This window comes from Melanerpes formicivorus, unplaced genomic scaffold (genome assembly GCF_026170545.1).
Source record: "Melanerpes formicivorus ecotype bairdi unplaced genomic scaffold, bMelFor1.0.p_v2 SCAF_2, whole genome shotgun sequence".
Taxonomy (NCBI): Eukaryota; Metazoa; Chordata; class Aves; order Piciformes; family Picidae; genus Melanerpes; species Melanerpes formicivorus.
This window is the reverse complement of record NW_027142354.1, coordinates 30,029,665-30,045,994: the sequence shown is the minus strand read 5'-3', so window position 1 is coordinate 30,045,994 and position 16,330 is coordinate 30,029,665. Positions and strand designations below refer to the sequence as shown.

Below are 16,330 nucleotides of genomic sequence, written 5' to 3'. Positions count from 1 at the left end.
TATTTCTGATTCTCTTAATCAAAACCAGGTTCTTATTCTGTTCCTCAAAATGTGCAACTAAACACCAACTGTCTCTTACTGTCCAGGCACATAAAAAAATGCATATACTATATTGCCTCAACATAATGCTACTGTCAGGGGATTGTGGAGAGATACTAATATAGTTCTGAAAGTGTTTTTGCACTGGGCAAAAGAGAAACTTCAACACAAAAGGTGCAAATGGATGCAGAAAAGCAAACAATCTGGTTTTATATATGTGTATGCTTATTTATTTATTTTATAAATCAGTAGAGAGTTTCAAGATTTTGGTTTTGGTTTAGAGTATCAAAAGTCACACACTTTTACTTACCAAGGCCCACACTGCTGTTTTCTAGTAAATAGCTAAGATGATCAAACATAGCTTTTTGATTCTGTCTGCTAATGCGGCAAAAATAACACAGAAAACGACAGCAGTTTGCCACCATCTTCGGGAAAGTGATTTCCTACAAAGAAAATAAAACCAGGCTAAAGTTCAAATTCTAACACAGGTGTAAAACTTGCAAAAATTCATTAATGTAATAGCCTTTGAACACACTAGTATTTTTCATTGTATTTATTGCCTCTCAGTGAAGTTAACTGTTTAGATTTTACACCAAAATTAAGAGAGGTTTCCTGACAAATAGCTCCCTAAGCTCCAAAGCTCCAGTTATAAGCTTGGGAGAAAAAACAAAAAAAAAAAAAAAAAAAAAAGACAGGGATCACCCATAAATTCTACATTCAGACACAGAAGAACAGGAATGCTCAGATATACAGAGTAATACTACAAAGCTTTTAAATATGCTTCTAAAAAGATCTACCCTTTAAAACTGTTCTCAGTTTTATCTATTCTATTCTTTTATCTATTGATTCTATCTTTTATCTATTCTATTCTATCTTTAAAGCATCTGAAATTAAGAGCGCTAACCATATATTCCTCCAGAGCGGAAGGATAGAAACTTCTAAAATCTTAGTCAACTATCACACTAATGGAAATTAGTAAAAGGTTATGTTCTCAGTATCTCCAGTAACTGCTTAGCACCTTACTAGTGCTAGGCTTTGAACTGTTATACTCTGAACACTATCTTCTAAAAATTGCTTTACCTTGGATTCTCCTCCACCAAGTACATTTACCATCACTTCCATGACAGTTTCATGCATGCCTAAAGCTCTCATGAGATTTGGATGTTGGTAAAACACTTTGTTATTCATGATGTCTCTACAGGACAAAAAAAAAAAAAATTATTAAAATGTTATGGATCAATAGTTTACTTATTACATTACTTGCAAAGCTGATTTACTGTGTAATTCTTCACCATCTGAGGTGAAAATATTACCTCAGGGACTTCTTTATGTTGAGTGTCAATCTCTCCTGATAGTCTATTTTTTTGTTGTCAAAGAATCTGAAATTTCTTTTCTCACATTATAGTTATTGCCCTAATCAGTACTAGATCAAAACAGCGTAGGATGCTCTTCTATTTTCATATGAAACTCCATTACAGACCTAAAAGTATGTTTTGACAAGACCATGATCAAAACTGCTATATTAGCTTAGATTTTAAATTGACTTAATCAGTATTTTTGACAAAGCCTTCTTTTCAAAACTTTTCAACTTTTAGACATTTGACATATGCCAGCAAAAAACAAAACAAAACAAAACAAACCTGTAGGGGAAAGAATATATGTGCAGCTATCCTCCAAGCATCAGAAACAAAAGCTGCATAAATATTAACCTTATTTTATGAGTTACTGCTCAGAAGAAATCTTTTCTCCTACATAATTCATCAAAACAGATTTACATGCTATAAAATCAGCCCTGAAGATTATAATGTCAATATTTTAGGCAGGCATGTTATGTCCAGTAAAAAATGCCTGTTTTAAAAAGTAATTACATTTCTAAAAACTGTAATTACTCATGAAATCACACACAGTTTGTAAATACATGTGAGCAGCTGAGGGAGCTGGGGTTGTTTATCCTGGAGGAGGCTCAGGGGAGACCCTATTACTCTCTACAACTACCTGAAGGGTGGTTGTAGCCAGCTGGGGGTTGGTCTCTTCTCCCAGGCAACCAGCAACAGAACAGGAGGGCACAGTGTCAAGATGTGCAGGGGGAAGTTTAGGCTTGATCTTAAAGAAAAGTTCTCCACAGAAACAGTGATTGACAATTGAAATGGGCTGCCCAAAGATGTGGTGGGGTTGACGTCCCTGAAGGTATTTAAGAAGAGACTGGATGAGGCACTTAGTGCCGTGGTCTAGTTGATTAGTTCAGGTTGGGTGCTCAACTGAACTTGGTATTGGAGGTCTCTTCCAATCTGGTTTATTCTATGATTCTATGCCATGAGATAAAAGGACTAGCAAGTCATTACAGAAAGGACTGTTTACAACTGTTCAAATTTCATTGTATGTTTCATAGCAGTCCTTTTTATTTTTCTTTTTTTTTCTTTCTGAACTGAAATTCCTGAAATCAGGCAAGGAAAATTCCAGCCTTATACAAGATAAGATATGAAGAGGACTGTTCCATCACTGTAAGAGCTACAAATCTGCAACTATCAATCATACAACAGAATGCATGAATTATGTCTGATATAGGTGGCACTACTAGAACTTTTGATTCCCTGTAACTCTCAGAAAGATTAGCTGATCTTTTTTTTCCTGAAGCCTACAATCAGACTTTTGTATCAGAGATGATAAAGGATAGAATAGAATAGAATAGAATAGAATAGAATAGAATAGAATAGAATAGAATAGAATAGATAATATTTCCTCCGGTGTAAGTATCTTACTTCTTTTATAGCATTAGAGTTCTACTTTTAAGAATGTATGTGATGTTTGTTTAGTTATTTATTTATTTAAAGGCAGAAAAGAAACAGCACATTCATTCTGATAAATACTTCTGGGCATGTTTTGTTCTCTTTTGATGCTTAGATGCTAGGGCATTTGTCTTTTGCCTTATGGTGAGAAAATACTGAGGTATGATTCTTATCCACTGCTTAAGGAAAATTGGACCTATCAGTGATCCTTCTAGGACAATTAGTATTGTGGGACAAGCATTACCTATATGCTAAAAGGATTAAGAGAAAGATAAAGATAATGCATTGCCGAGAATGCAAATTACTACATCGTATCAGCTTCAGTTATATTCTGTGAGAAGGACAGTGATGGGGTCAACACCAGGACTATTTGAGGGGACTACTTTCCATATCTATTTCAAACACTTCAGTTGACATCCTCCTTTTTCCAACATTTACTTTGGGCCAAAGAATGGAGCAAACAAATGTTGAACATGTTGAAATGTTAAAAAGAGTAATTCTTTGATATAAGAATGTTCACATTAACATCAGAGATAGAATAGAATAGAATAGAATAGAATAGAATAGAATAGAATAGAATAGAATAGAATAGAATAGACCAGACCAGACCAGACCAGACCAGGTTGGAAGAGACCTTCAAGATCATTGCGTCCAACCTATCACCCAACACCACCTAATCAACTAACCCATCTAACCAAGCACCCTGTCAAGTCTACTCCGGAACACCTCCAGTGACGGTGACTCCACCACCTCCCCGGGCAGTCCATTCCAATGGGCAATCGCTCTCTCTGTGTAAAACTTCCTCCTGACCTCCAGCCTGAACTTCCCCTGGCGCAGCCTGAAACTGTGTCCTCTTGTTCTGGTGCTGGCTGCCTGGGAGAAGAGAACAACCTCTGCCTGTTTACAACCCCCCTTCAGGTAGTTGTAGAGAGCAATAAGGTCACCCCTGAGTCTCCTCCTCTCCAGCCTAAGCAGCCCCAGCTCCCTCAGTCTCTCCTCATAGGGCTTGTGTTCCAAGCCCCTCACTAACTTCGTTGCCCTTCTCTAGACTCGTTCCAGCAAGTCAACATCCTTCCTAAACTGAGGGGCCCAGAACTGGACACAGTACTCAAGGTGTGGCCTAACCAGTGCAGTGTACAGGGGCAGAATGACCTCCCTGCTCCTGCTGGCCACACTGTTCTTAATGCAGGCCAGGATGCCATTGGCCCTCCTGGCCGCCTGGGCACACTGCAGGCTCATATTCAGCCTACCATCAACCAGCACCCCCAGGTCCCTCTCTGCCTGGCTGCTCTCCAGCCACTCTGACCCTAGCCTGTAGCACTGCATGGGGTTGTTGTGGCCAATGTGCAGAACCCGGCACTTGGATGTGTTAAATCTCATGCCGTTGGATTCTGCCCATCTGTCCAGCCTGTCGAGGTCTCTCTGCAAAGCCTCTCTACCCTCTAGCAGATCAACTCCTGTCCCCAGCTTGGTGCCATCAGCAAATTTACTGATGATAGACTCAATACCCTCATCCAGATCATCAATAAAGATGTTAAAGAGGATGGGGCCCAGCACTGATCCCTTGGGGACTCCACTACTGACTGGCTGCCAGCTGGATGCGGCACCATTCACCACCACTCTCTGGGCTCGGCCATCCAGCCAGTTCCTAACCCAGCTCAGAGTGCTGCTGTCCAAGCCATGGGCTGACAGCTTGGCCAGGAGTTTGCTATGGGGGACGGTGTCAAAGGCCTTGCTGAAGTCCAGGTAAACTACATCCACAGGCCTCCCCACATCCACCAGGCGGGTCACCTGCTCATAGAAGGAGATCAGGTTGGTCAGGCAGGACCTGCCCTTCCTAAATCCATGTTGGCTGAGCCTGATCCCTTGGCCATCCTCGAAGTGCTGTGTTATTGCACTCAGGATGACCTGTTCCATGATCTTGCCTGGCACTGAGGTCAGGCTGACAGGCCTATAATTCCCTGGCTCATCCAACCAGCCCTTCTTGTGGATGGGCACCACGTTGGCCAGCTTCCAGTCTTCTGGGACATCTCCAGTGAGCCAGGACTGCTGAAAAATGATGGAGAGCGGCTTGGCCAGCTCCTCTGACAGCTCCCTCAACACCCTAGGATGGATCCCATCTGGTCCCATGGACTTGTGGGGATCCAGGCGGCTGAGCAGATCACCAACTACCCCATTTTGGAACAGTGGAAAACTATGCTGCTCCCTGGCTCCTTCTGCCAGCTCTGCAGGCCAGCTGTCTGGAAGACATTCTGTCCTGCTAGTAAAAATTGAGGCAAAGAAGGTGTTAAGTATCTCTGCCTTTTCCTCATCCCTTATCACAACGTTCCCCTCCGTGTCCACCAAGGAGTGGAGGTTGTCTCTGCCCTTCCTCTTGCTATTAATGTATTTATAGAAGGACTTTTTGTTGTCCTTCACAGCAGAGGCCAGAGTAAGCTCCAAGTGCGCTTTTGCCTCCCTAATTTTCTCCCTGCAAGACCTAGCAACATCCTTAAATTTTTCACGGGTTGCCTCCCCTCTCTTCCAAAGGTGATACACCCTCTTTTTTTCCCTTAGTTCCATTAAAAGTTCTTTAACCATCCAGGCTGGCCGTCTGCCCCGGCGGCTCATCTTCCGGCACATTGGCACAGCCTGTCCCTGAGCCTTCAACAGTTCTTCCTTGAAGTAGGACCAGCTCTCCTGGACCCCTTTGTTTTTAAGGGCTTTATCCCAAGGAACCCTCCGAATCCTTGAGTAGCCTGAAGTCCGCCCTCCGGAAATCCAGAGTGGAGGTCTTCTTGCTGCCCCTCTTGGCTTGACCAAATAATGAGAATTCAATTATCTCGTGGTCACTGGACCCTAAGCACCCTCCGACCACCACATCACCCACCAACCCTTCCCTATTGGTGAAGAGGAGGTCAAGCATAGCCTTGCCCCTGGTAGGCTCTCGCAGCACCTGGGATAAGAAGCTGTCCTCCATGCATTCTAAGAACCTCCTAGATTGCCACTTCTCTGCTATGTTAAGATCCCAGCAGATATCAGGCAAGTTGAAGTCACCCATGAGAACAAGGTCAGGCGATCTTGAGACAGCCTTAAGCTGCCTATAGAATGACTCATCAACATCCTCCTCCTGGTTGGGTGGTCTATAACAGACTCCAACCAGGATGTCAGCCCTGTTGGCCTTCCCTCTAATTCTTACCCACAGGCACTCAACCCGATCGTCCCTAATCTCCGTCTCAATGGCATCTAGTACCTCCCTGATGTACAGGGCCACCCCTCCACCCCTTCTTCCTTGCCTGTCTCTCCTGAAGAGCCTGTAGCCATCAATTGCAGCACTCCAGTCATGTGAGTCGTCCCACCACGTCTCTGTGATGGCAACTACATCATAACTTTCCTGCTGCAGCAAGGCTTCCAGCTCCTCTTGTTTGTTGCCCATGCTTCGTGCATTAGTGTACATGCACTTCAGCCGGGCTGCTGGTTTCACCTCTGATTCTGGCTTATCACCCCCAGACCCCAGCCTGGGGGGACTTGTTTCAACCCCTTCCCCCTTCGAAACTAGTTTAAAGCCCTATCTATGAGACCTGTCAACTCCCTCCCCAGAATCTTTTTCCCTTTGAGGGATAGACCATTCTCGTACACTCTGATCTTACCCCTCCTCTGGGACAGATGTGCTCCATCTGTTGCCTCCAAAAGCTTTCCATACCACATGTTTCTGCAATAAGACTTCATGCTCTGGAAAAAGGCCTTATGCCACGTCTCTCTAAACTCTTACTTGTTTATAGCAGCTTTCCTTTACAGAAATAGAGGAAGTCAAAATGTCTGTACAGTGGCTGGCTACCAATATTACACTACTTTTGAAAGTGCATCCACTTTCAGTGTTTCCTTTGACTGTGGACTGCATTACCAAATGTCACAGTCAAGAAAAATATCCTAACAGCATTTCTGAAGAACTTAAGTTTTTTAAGCAGAAATGCATCAGACCTTCATTTCTCCATTGGAAGAAAGGAATACTTTCCACTCAAATCACTGACGTTTCTAAAGAGGTGATGGTGCTCATGTTAGGCTGTAAAACTGGCATACCTGGGTAAGTAAGACTATGATGGAGGCTGCCAAAATGGGTGAGAAGAACAGGTAGTGAGAATACTAGCGTACCATCAAGTATTCTTTCTTCCTTATACCAGACTTTCCCACATCATGAAAAACATTGTTAAAATTAAATCAGATTCACAAAAATCTTAGCTTTTAATTTGTAGCATAATATGGTGAGGAAAATGTGAAAGAACCAAAAGAAAGCAGCAAACATGAAATGAGAACTAATTCCTGAGGTTGTTTTTTCCTGAGGCATAATGCCAGTCTAGTATTCACTCACTCATTTTAGACTTCATTAGTCTAAGTGAAATGTAACAACTCAAATTTGCAGTAGAAGGGTGGATTTAGAAACACCAGTATTTTATGGTGATGGATTTTTCCCTCTTGCCAAAGCCTTGGCATAAGTATACTGAACATTGCAAGAACCAGGGAACATTGAAATAGTACCAGCTACATTTAGTGCAATAACAAAATGGCGTATGTACAGACCGACAGATGTAGACACAATTCCATTAGCTAATTGCCAAGGGAGAATGGTATGTGTCAACAGCTACCAGTTACTGCATTCATACTGGTAGGATTCTTCACAACCATACTATTTAAAATATGGCAACAAGTTCTATTTTGTAATGTCATAAAACACTGCATACATATTTTCAACTTTTCTCACAAGAAGTCTCACAGATGTCATATGCTACTCTCTAAATATGTTACTTATAATGCTTAAAATGCTGATAACAGTGTATATAATTTACATGCATATAGAATATTCACATTCAAACTTCATGTATAACCTTGGCCATAACTATACAGCAAATAATAACAAATGTCTGTAAATAAAGAGATGCTTCACTCCAGTTATTTACCCTAATCCACGAATCATAAGTTTCTCTTCCTCCTTCCCCATTCTGACACTAAGCAAGGAACGGATTTGGCCAAGGGATGCCAGAAGATTGATTGTGTCTTCCACAGATACACTGTTTATGGTGTAGGTCTTTGGTAGAGCTCGAACCAGGCCACCAATGCCATCATATTGGCGATGCAGCAATACGAACATGGCCCTCACTAATTCCGGGTCTTCTATAACTGATTCCTGAGCCCAGCGTACCATTGTTTCTGAAATCAACTGCTGAAGAGTAGCTGTGAAGAAAATATATAAATCACAAATTACCATTAAATGCTCACCTCTCTACTGTAGTCCTTCAGAACCAATTAGGCAACATGATTTCGAATTAATTAAGTTCTTAAGCAGCACCTTTTTTATGGTGTTTCTTTAGCAAGCTATCAAGGAAAATATAATCACACAAAAGAAGCAGACACACCTCAAAATGAACACTATATGCTAAAGTATGTATTTAAAAATAAAATACAGAAAATGTTTTAATAAAAATCCATCTTGTTTTGACTGAAATTATATAAGGAAATTCCTCCCTTTCTTCCTTTACCTTCTGGATTTAAACTACAATAAACTGATTCAATTTTGCTTACAGGATGTCTTTGCATCATCGTCAACTGGCTTCTCAGCTTGCTTCTTCTTCAGATATGTAACTTTTTCCATGAGGTACAGGAGACGACCCCTAATGGTTAAATCACTGTTTCCATCCAAGGTTCCATCTTCATCTAGTTCAATTCCTGAAATAAATAAAAAATATACACTAAAGAGTAAAAAATAAGCCAAAATAAAATAAATTACAAACATGTTTTGTGTCTTGCATGTACAAACACAGTCAAAGTAAACCATGTTATTCTGCTCTCAGAACTACAAAAAAGTCTGATGTGGGACATGCTTAACCAGCCGCTTGGAACAAATATTGATCAAGTATATGCGCAAGGCAGGAAACTACAGATAAGTATTATGTAATTTATTAATTTATTTTATAAACTGTGTTTTTATACAGAAAATATATCGTAAATACATTTCTGTGGTCAGCTCCCCAAGTATGCAAGTTTCCATGTTACCACTGATGCCTGCATTTTGGACATATGTAGCTCGGAAATGTATAGTCCTTAGTGACACGCTATGATTTAACTGACAGTAGCAAAGACTAGGTAAAACACTGTCACAGAAGTGAAAGAACTAAAGTTACAATAAATATACTGTCTAGTATATAAATATACTGTCTAGTATATTTATCACTGTATTGTGAAGGAGGCTACTTTCATGATATTCCTATACTGAGATAAAAATGTTAAAAAATGCACGTGAGGCGTTAGAGAAACATAGGACAGCTGAGGTTGGAATGAGCCTTCAGAGATCATCTAGTCCAGCCTCCCTGCTCAAAGCTGGTTCAAGTAAAGCAGGTTGCTTAGGACTACTTCTAATCAGATTTTGAGTATCTGTTCTTGAGTTCCAGCATGCTTAAAGTGAAAAGCAGAAAGAAAAAAGTAGGCCATTTCCTGTATTTCAATTTGTGCCCATTGTCTCCTGCACTTAACACTAGTCACTACTGAGGAAAGTGTGGCTCAGCCTTCTTTAGTCCTCCTACCCAACGGGTATTTATATCACAGAATCACAAAATCACAGAATGTCAGATGTTGGAAGGGACCTCCAGAGATCACTGAGTTCAACCCCCTGCCAAAAGCAGGATGACCTAGGGATATGCATTGATACAATCCCCCCAGCAGCTTTCTCTTTAAGTTAAACAACCCCAGCTTTCTCAACCTCTCCTTCTACAAGAGATGCTTCAAGAATTTAATTGTCTTTGATGGCCTTTCCCTGGACTCACTCAAATGTGTCCATGTTCTCTCATACTGGGGAGTCCAGCTGTTGGGTTTCTTTGCCACAAGGGTCTATTGTTCACCTTATTGTCCAGGAAGATCCCTAGCTCATTTTCTGCAGAGTTACTTTCTGGTTTGGACCCTAGTCAGTCCTTGCTGCACAGGATTATTTCTCTCCAGGTGCAGGGGTGCACTTCCTATTGCTGAACTTCATAGGACTCCCATAAACTCTTTTTTTTCCAGGTTTTTAGCTTTATTAATTCATGCATAAATCATAAAGGAATTAAAACACTTGGCTTATATACATTACTCACACTAAAATAAGCTCAAATTAAAAAAGACCGTTCAACTATTTTTCATGGGTTTTTTCATTTCCATTTGGGGATTGTATATTTTTTTTCTTAAGTTCTAAAGTAAAAGGTTTTACAGGGAGTTCTTGAGCAGTCTTTAATTTTACAGGACATTTCTTCAAGACATTATATCATTCACTATTTATTGCATCTGTTTTTTTAAGTTTTTGCATTAAGTACAGTTCCATTTCTATTGGAATTTTCTTAATATAGATTTTTTTTTTGTCATTAGAATGTAACTGACACTAAACTAAAAAAGGATCATTGGTAACTTTGTATTTTACATTCAATCATATTACCAAATGGTTTGAATAGCAATCTCTGCAAACCAGCCAGTTAATAGTAAAGACACTGAAATGTGTTACCAATTAGATCACAGAGGTCCTCTGAAGTTACACAAATGAAATACCTATTTTCCCACAGTTAGGCTCTTCCCTTAGCTCTAGTTGTCCTTTTTTTGATTTGCAAGTTGTCAATATAAATCTCTCAACCATTTCCCATGATGTGAATCTCCAAAACTGTGGTTCGTTAATCCACCAAACACAGCACTCAGGATGTGCAATTGTTTTACCTGTTTTACAATGGCCATATTTTGAATACGCTATCAGTTCTGCTCTACCGTCATGCATTCTCTGACACTCTTTCTACCTGTATATTATGCAAATTACTATTTCCTCATAAAGGAAAAACCAGACCAAGTAATTTGAACAATGGTAAAAGACTAAAGAAAAGAGGAAAAAATCAGAGAAAGACAACAACAAAGTCTGTTCTCCCTTCAGATGTTATTTCTAAATTATTTATTTAATCTTTGTTTTCTGTCAACTGACAGTTTACTTTAACCTTTTTTTAAAAATTTGTAATCTAAAATAAAAATATTTTATTTGATAAGTGATACACCATTATCAAGTTTGTGCATTATATAAATTGGGGGGAGCAGAAAACACATGCAACGGCAGAAAGCTGAACAGGGTAGGGGAATGGGCTGAAAAGATACTCAAAGCTCAGCAAGGTCAAATGCAAAAGTTTGCAGCTTGGACACCAACAATGCAGGCTGGGCATGAACTGGTTAAAAAAACAATTTAAAAAAGAACTATAAGTGCTCTCTTGGATGGCAAGCTAGACATCCATCAGCAGTGCACTCTAACAGCAAGTGCAGCTAAAAATATCCTGTATTTTCAGAAATATAACCACTAGTTCAAGGCAAATTATTATTTTCCACTGATAAGACGACATTTGGGCTACTGCATACAGTTTTGGGCTACCCAATATACAAAAAAACTTTGAAAAGCTGGAGAGCAGCCAACAATAGCCCATTAAGATGATGGGTGGCTGGACTGCTAGTCCTATAGGAAAAACTGGGTCTGCAGAACAGAAGTTATATGTGGACTTAGTATCAGTCCACCAAAACCTACAATGAAGTTAGCAAGAAAATGCAGCCATGCTCTCTCATGAGATGAACAAGAACTGTCAAACAAGCAGCACTGCAAACTACGATAATGAAAAAAGAAACAAACTCACCATTACAACACTGAGGCCCTGAAACATATTACCCAAAGACATGGAATCGCTGTGCTTAAATACTTTCAAGACCCAAGTGCAAAATTTGCTGAGCCATCAGGTCTGAGTTCAGTGGTGACACTGCTTCAATTAGAAGTCTGCATTAAAGACCTTCCAGGATATGACACCCTAAGACACCTATGTTTATTTTAGTAACAGAAATATCTTTGAAATGGACCAATCCAATCAAATTTTCCTGTGATACACAACTATACCAACTGTGCTTGCCCTACTAAGAAAGCAAATTCATATACTATGAAGTCAGATAATGATAGTGTGATTTAATTTCTTTGAATACTTTAAGGTAGTGAATGAAATAATTAAAGATGTTATTTCAAGTTAAAATGGGATCAATAAGGAATGTAATTCAGAAGGAAAAGTCCAGAGATCCTCTTGTTCAAAGCTCCTTTCTTGACCAGAGTATTAGTTTAAAAAAAATATGATGAATCATCCTTGTAGTAGCTTCTTCTAGCTAATGGGACATGGAATTAAAGTTCTCTGGACAGATGGGCAGAGTCCAACGGCATGAGATTTAACACATCCGAGTGCCGGGTTCTGCACATCGGCCACAACAACCCCATGCAGAGCTGCAGGCTGGGGTCAGAGTGGCTGGAGAGCAGCCAGGCAGAGAGGGACCTGGGGGTGCTGGTTGATGGTAGGATGAACATGAGCCTGCAGTGTGCCCAGGCGGCCAGGAGGACCAATGGCATCCTGGCCTGCATCAAGAACAGTGTGGCCAGCAGGAGCAGGGAGGTCATTCTGCCCCTGTACACTGCACTGGTTAGGCTACATCTCGAGTACTGTGTCCAGTTCTGGGCCCCTCAGTTTAGGAAGGAGGTTGACTTGCTGGAACATTTCCAGAGAAGGGCAACAAAGTTGGTGAGGGGTTTGGAACACAAGCCCTATGAGGAGAGGCTGAGGGAGCTGGGGTTGCTTAGCCTGGAGCAGAGGACACTCAGGGGTGACCTTATTGCTCTCTACAACTATCTTAAGGGAGGTTGTAGACAGGCAGAGGTTGTTCTCTTCTCCCAGGCAACCAGTACCAGAACAAGAGGACACAGTCTCAGGCTGCACCAGGGGAGGTTTAGGCTGGAGGTTAGGAGGAAGTTTTACACAGAGAGAGTGATTGCCCATTGGAATGGACTGCCCGAGGAGGTGGTGGAGTCACCATCACTGGAGGTGTTCAGAAGGAGACTTGATAGGGTGCTTGGTTGCATGGTTTAGTTGGCTGGGTGGTGTTGGGTGACAGGTTGGACACAATGATCTTGAAGGTCTCTTCCAACCTGCTCTATTCTATTCTATTCTATTCTATTCTATTCTATTCTACTCTACTCTATTCTATTCTGTTCATCCTGTTTGCTAAGTGTGTCTTCTACTAATCTTTTAAAATAGTGTACTGAAGTATAATGAAGAGATGAGTACCCTTGAAACAGGAAAACAAAACCCTCAATATAAAATGTAAGTATGCATAGCTACTCAACAACTGCATTCACAGTATTCATTGATATGAGCTTGATATTTAAAATACACATTTTTGCACTTTATTTTTCTATTGGTATTTCGCATTTTAATTGTTACTACATTCACATTTTAATGTGACACATCAAATTTAATACTTTTTTAAATTAACTAAAATGAAGAAATCAAAACCACATAAATTTAAGTGCTCCTTTCGATTATTAGTCTATATCAATGGATAATAAACTTCTATATCTTCATTCATGTCTGTGAAGAATTAGCCACTAACATTACTTTACATTGTGGTAAATATGGCCATAATCAAATCAATACAGCAAAGATGACCTATACCGACCTATGCAAGGGAGTGAAAAGAAGAGGGCATAAGGCAGAGGAACCTCTTGAATAGCAGGTGAGCTAGTGTTGCCCCATACATTAAGCCTAAAGAAATATCCACCATGCTGCATGGGTGAAAAAGTTCCCTTTTCACTCAGGAAACAAAACATATTGCATTCCCTTCTAGTATGACCAGACATGTGGCTAAGAAAACTATTTTCATTTAGACTACAAGCTAAGTATCTGTATTTGATAGTATATATAACAGATATTCTGTAATCTGCACACTACTTAGTTGGTGTTTCTTATACAAAACTATTTAGAAAGATTGCTTTTAAAGCTAATACAATTTAAAAAAGAAAAATACTCAGTAACAAGATTTACCACAGTGTGCCATCAGGTCTTCATGGAAATCCAAGAGTTGATCCCGAATTTCTTCAGGGCAAGGACAATCATTTTTATCATCTTTGAAGTTCAGCAGCATGTTAATCTTAAAGAGGAAAGGCAAATTACACCAATCTTCAAAAGGAAAAACTTTGAAATCAAACAGAACCTTGCCACACACAGAGCATAACAAATAATAAATTTTCCATTGTAAGCTGTACCTGCTCCTGAGGTGGGGATCTAAATTCTTTTGTTTTTCTAGCTGTCAGGGCAGCAGACATGTTCAAGGCCTGCATCACTTCATTGTACCGGAAGCGCTGATTCTCTTGAAGCTTGGCCACAAAATCATCTGAAAATGCTACAATGGCTTCTATTCGGTGTCGTACCTGGCAATCACACAGGTACTGGAGTAGATGACACATCTGAGAAAACAGTATCATAAGAGAAAGAAGACTTGGCAAGCTAAGAAATATCTTCTGTACATTACACAAATAAGGATGAATTCCATATAGCAGCAGTTACTAGCAAATTAAGTGGCTGAAATTTTCGATGTTGCCATTTTCTATGTGTGAACTAATTCTACACCAGGCATATCTGGCATCTTCAAGAGATCTATGTTTCTCAGACATATAAAATGTAAGGCATTTATTGAAGGTATAAGAGAATAGATTTCCTCCTTATTTCTAGGGAATTTCTTTTTGGTTTGGATCCATAAAAATAAGAATTCCGTATTAATGGCATTGAGAAATTCTACTTCATAAATCAACAATTGTTTGATCTATGCTGAACAAGTTTATATCAAAAAGAAGGTAATAAGTCTTGCTGTTTCCTGTGAGAAAATTATTTCATCATTTAACTAACATCAAAATGTTATATTCCTCAGAAAAGAAATTACCAAGCAAAGAAAAACAGATCTGTGAAGAAATGAGAACAATCATTATCACAGCAGTATTGTTACCTGTAATTTAACAGGTTCTGGAAGTTTCATCTGAAGAAGCCCTTCCTTTGGCACTTGGTCTCCTCTGGTTTCTTCTTCTCCTTCTGACTTGAGCTCATCTGAACTCAGTTCCTTCTCTGAAAAATCAATTTCTTCCTCCTGGCCCACTGCTTCTTTGAAAACCCGAGGCTCAATCAACTGCAAGATGTGTTTCAGATCCTCATTGTGGAAGATTCCCATAATCAGGAGGGTATAAAAGAGCTTGATAAGAGGGACAAACAGAAATTCTGTAGAACCTCCAACTGGATCTCTGACATGGAGGCTACCCTCCTGAACAGCTTCAGTCAGCATCTCTATGGTTTTGGATTTTAAGATTTCCAGAGGGAATTCAGGACTGAACTGAAAGCATTCACTGCTAATGCTTACAAAACTCGGAGATGAGAACTGCATTCTTGGCCTTAACGAAGTGCTAAGTCCTATCCCAGGGAGGCCATGTTTTTTGTTTTCATCAGGAAATAAAGTAATACTCTTAGTCTCATCTGTCATTGGAACTATAAATTCATTATTCATCATTAACCTGGCAGTTGCATAGGTATTGAGATGGATGTCAATGAGTAACTCATAATATCCTGCACGTAATAATCCTGGCATATATTTATTCTCAATAGCATACAGGAGCTGAGATTCATCCACATGACTACACATAGCATGGGCCACTCGGTTGTTGCCTAAAGCACAAACAGCTGAATATAATCGAAGGGTATGGTAGTGAAATTTCAGCAATTCTTCTTGTTCTGTCAGCTCTAAAATATCAATTGTTCTGCAGAGGGGAAAAAAAAAAAAAAAAAAGTAATATAGTAAATTCCATATCAGCATCAAAACTTACTTAAGTAAAGGAATTCAAAATTCTCCCTAAGGATAACACTGGCACAACAGTAGCTCTAGGGATGAAGTTTTTCCATGTTTCAGCTTTCATGTGCAAAACACCATCAGCCTGACAATCAAGGCCTAATAACAAAGTTAATTCAGAAAGTTGTTCAAGTTGCTCCCAAAGTACAACTTCAATCACTTTCAGCAGGGAAAGATCAAAATTATTCCCTTAACACTGAATGTGTCATATGAAAAACAACAATTTGGATACCCAAAAATAATGTTTTAAAACTAGTATAGGTTGAGATATTTAGATAATTCATTCTTTTTAGAGGTGGGGTTTCAAAATGGCAACAGACTAACCAGTTCATTTGCAGATGGTTCAGAAGTAAGCTTGTTTGTTTAGAATTCTCATCAATTAGATGAGATTTTCAGTTTTTGCACTGGCAAAATGCTGAGACATGAAATAATGAAGTTTAATTTCTTCAATTGTTTAAACTCAAATTAAGAAAATCAAAGTAATGGAATAATTACGTCGGTGTCAAATCTTTAAAAATCTCTGCAAAACTGATCTTTCCCTGTCCTACAGAGTAGGAAGTCATAAACAGTTTCTTCAATTTTCATACAAAATCTATATGTACTACTAAAGGGTTTGGAGAGAAAGAGAGGTTGGAAACACAACAAAAGGAGGCAGATTTTAAAACTCTGAAGACAAATATTTAGTATTAGCTAAATCAAAACACACTTCTTAAATTTACATGTCATTGGGCTTTTCTTACAGAAACGCTGTTACATGTCTAGCTTCATAACCCCAACCTAACTCTGAT

At 39.6% G+C, this 16,330-nt stretch overlaps 1 protein-coding gene across 6 annotated transcripts in view; it reads right to left on the bottom strand.

The window, feature by feature from the left end:
• RYR2 (ryanodine receptor 2) overlaps nucleotides 1-16,330 on the bottom strand; it is a 405,629-nt gene that overhangs the window by 134,174 nt on the left and 255,125 nt on the right. For all 6 annotated transcript variants that reach the window (XM_068155143.1, XM_068155152.1, XM_068155161.1 and 3 more), the window contains 7 exons: nucleotides 14,655-15,453; nucleotides 13,918-14,118; nucleotides 13,697-13,802; nucleotides 8,382-8,525; nucleotides 7,760-8,033; nucleotides 1,120-1,234; nucleotides 350-482 (listed from right to left, as the gene is read on the bottom strand). In XM_068155143.1, coding sequence (XP_068011244.1) covers nucleotides 350-482; nucleotides 1,120-1,234; nucleotides 7,760-8,033; nucleotides 8,382-8,525; nucleotides 13,697-13,802; nucleotides 13,918-14,118; nucleotides 14,655-15,453 — 1,772 coding nt within the window. The remainder of the gene's footprint in view (nucleotides 1-349; nucleotides 483-1,119; nucleotides 1,235-7,759; nucleotides 8,034-8,381; nucleotides 8,526-13,696; nucleotides 13,803-13,917; nucleotides 14,119-14,654; nucleotides 15,454-16,330) is intronic.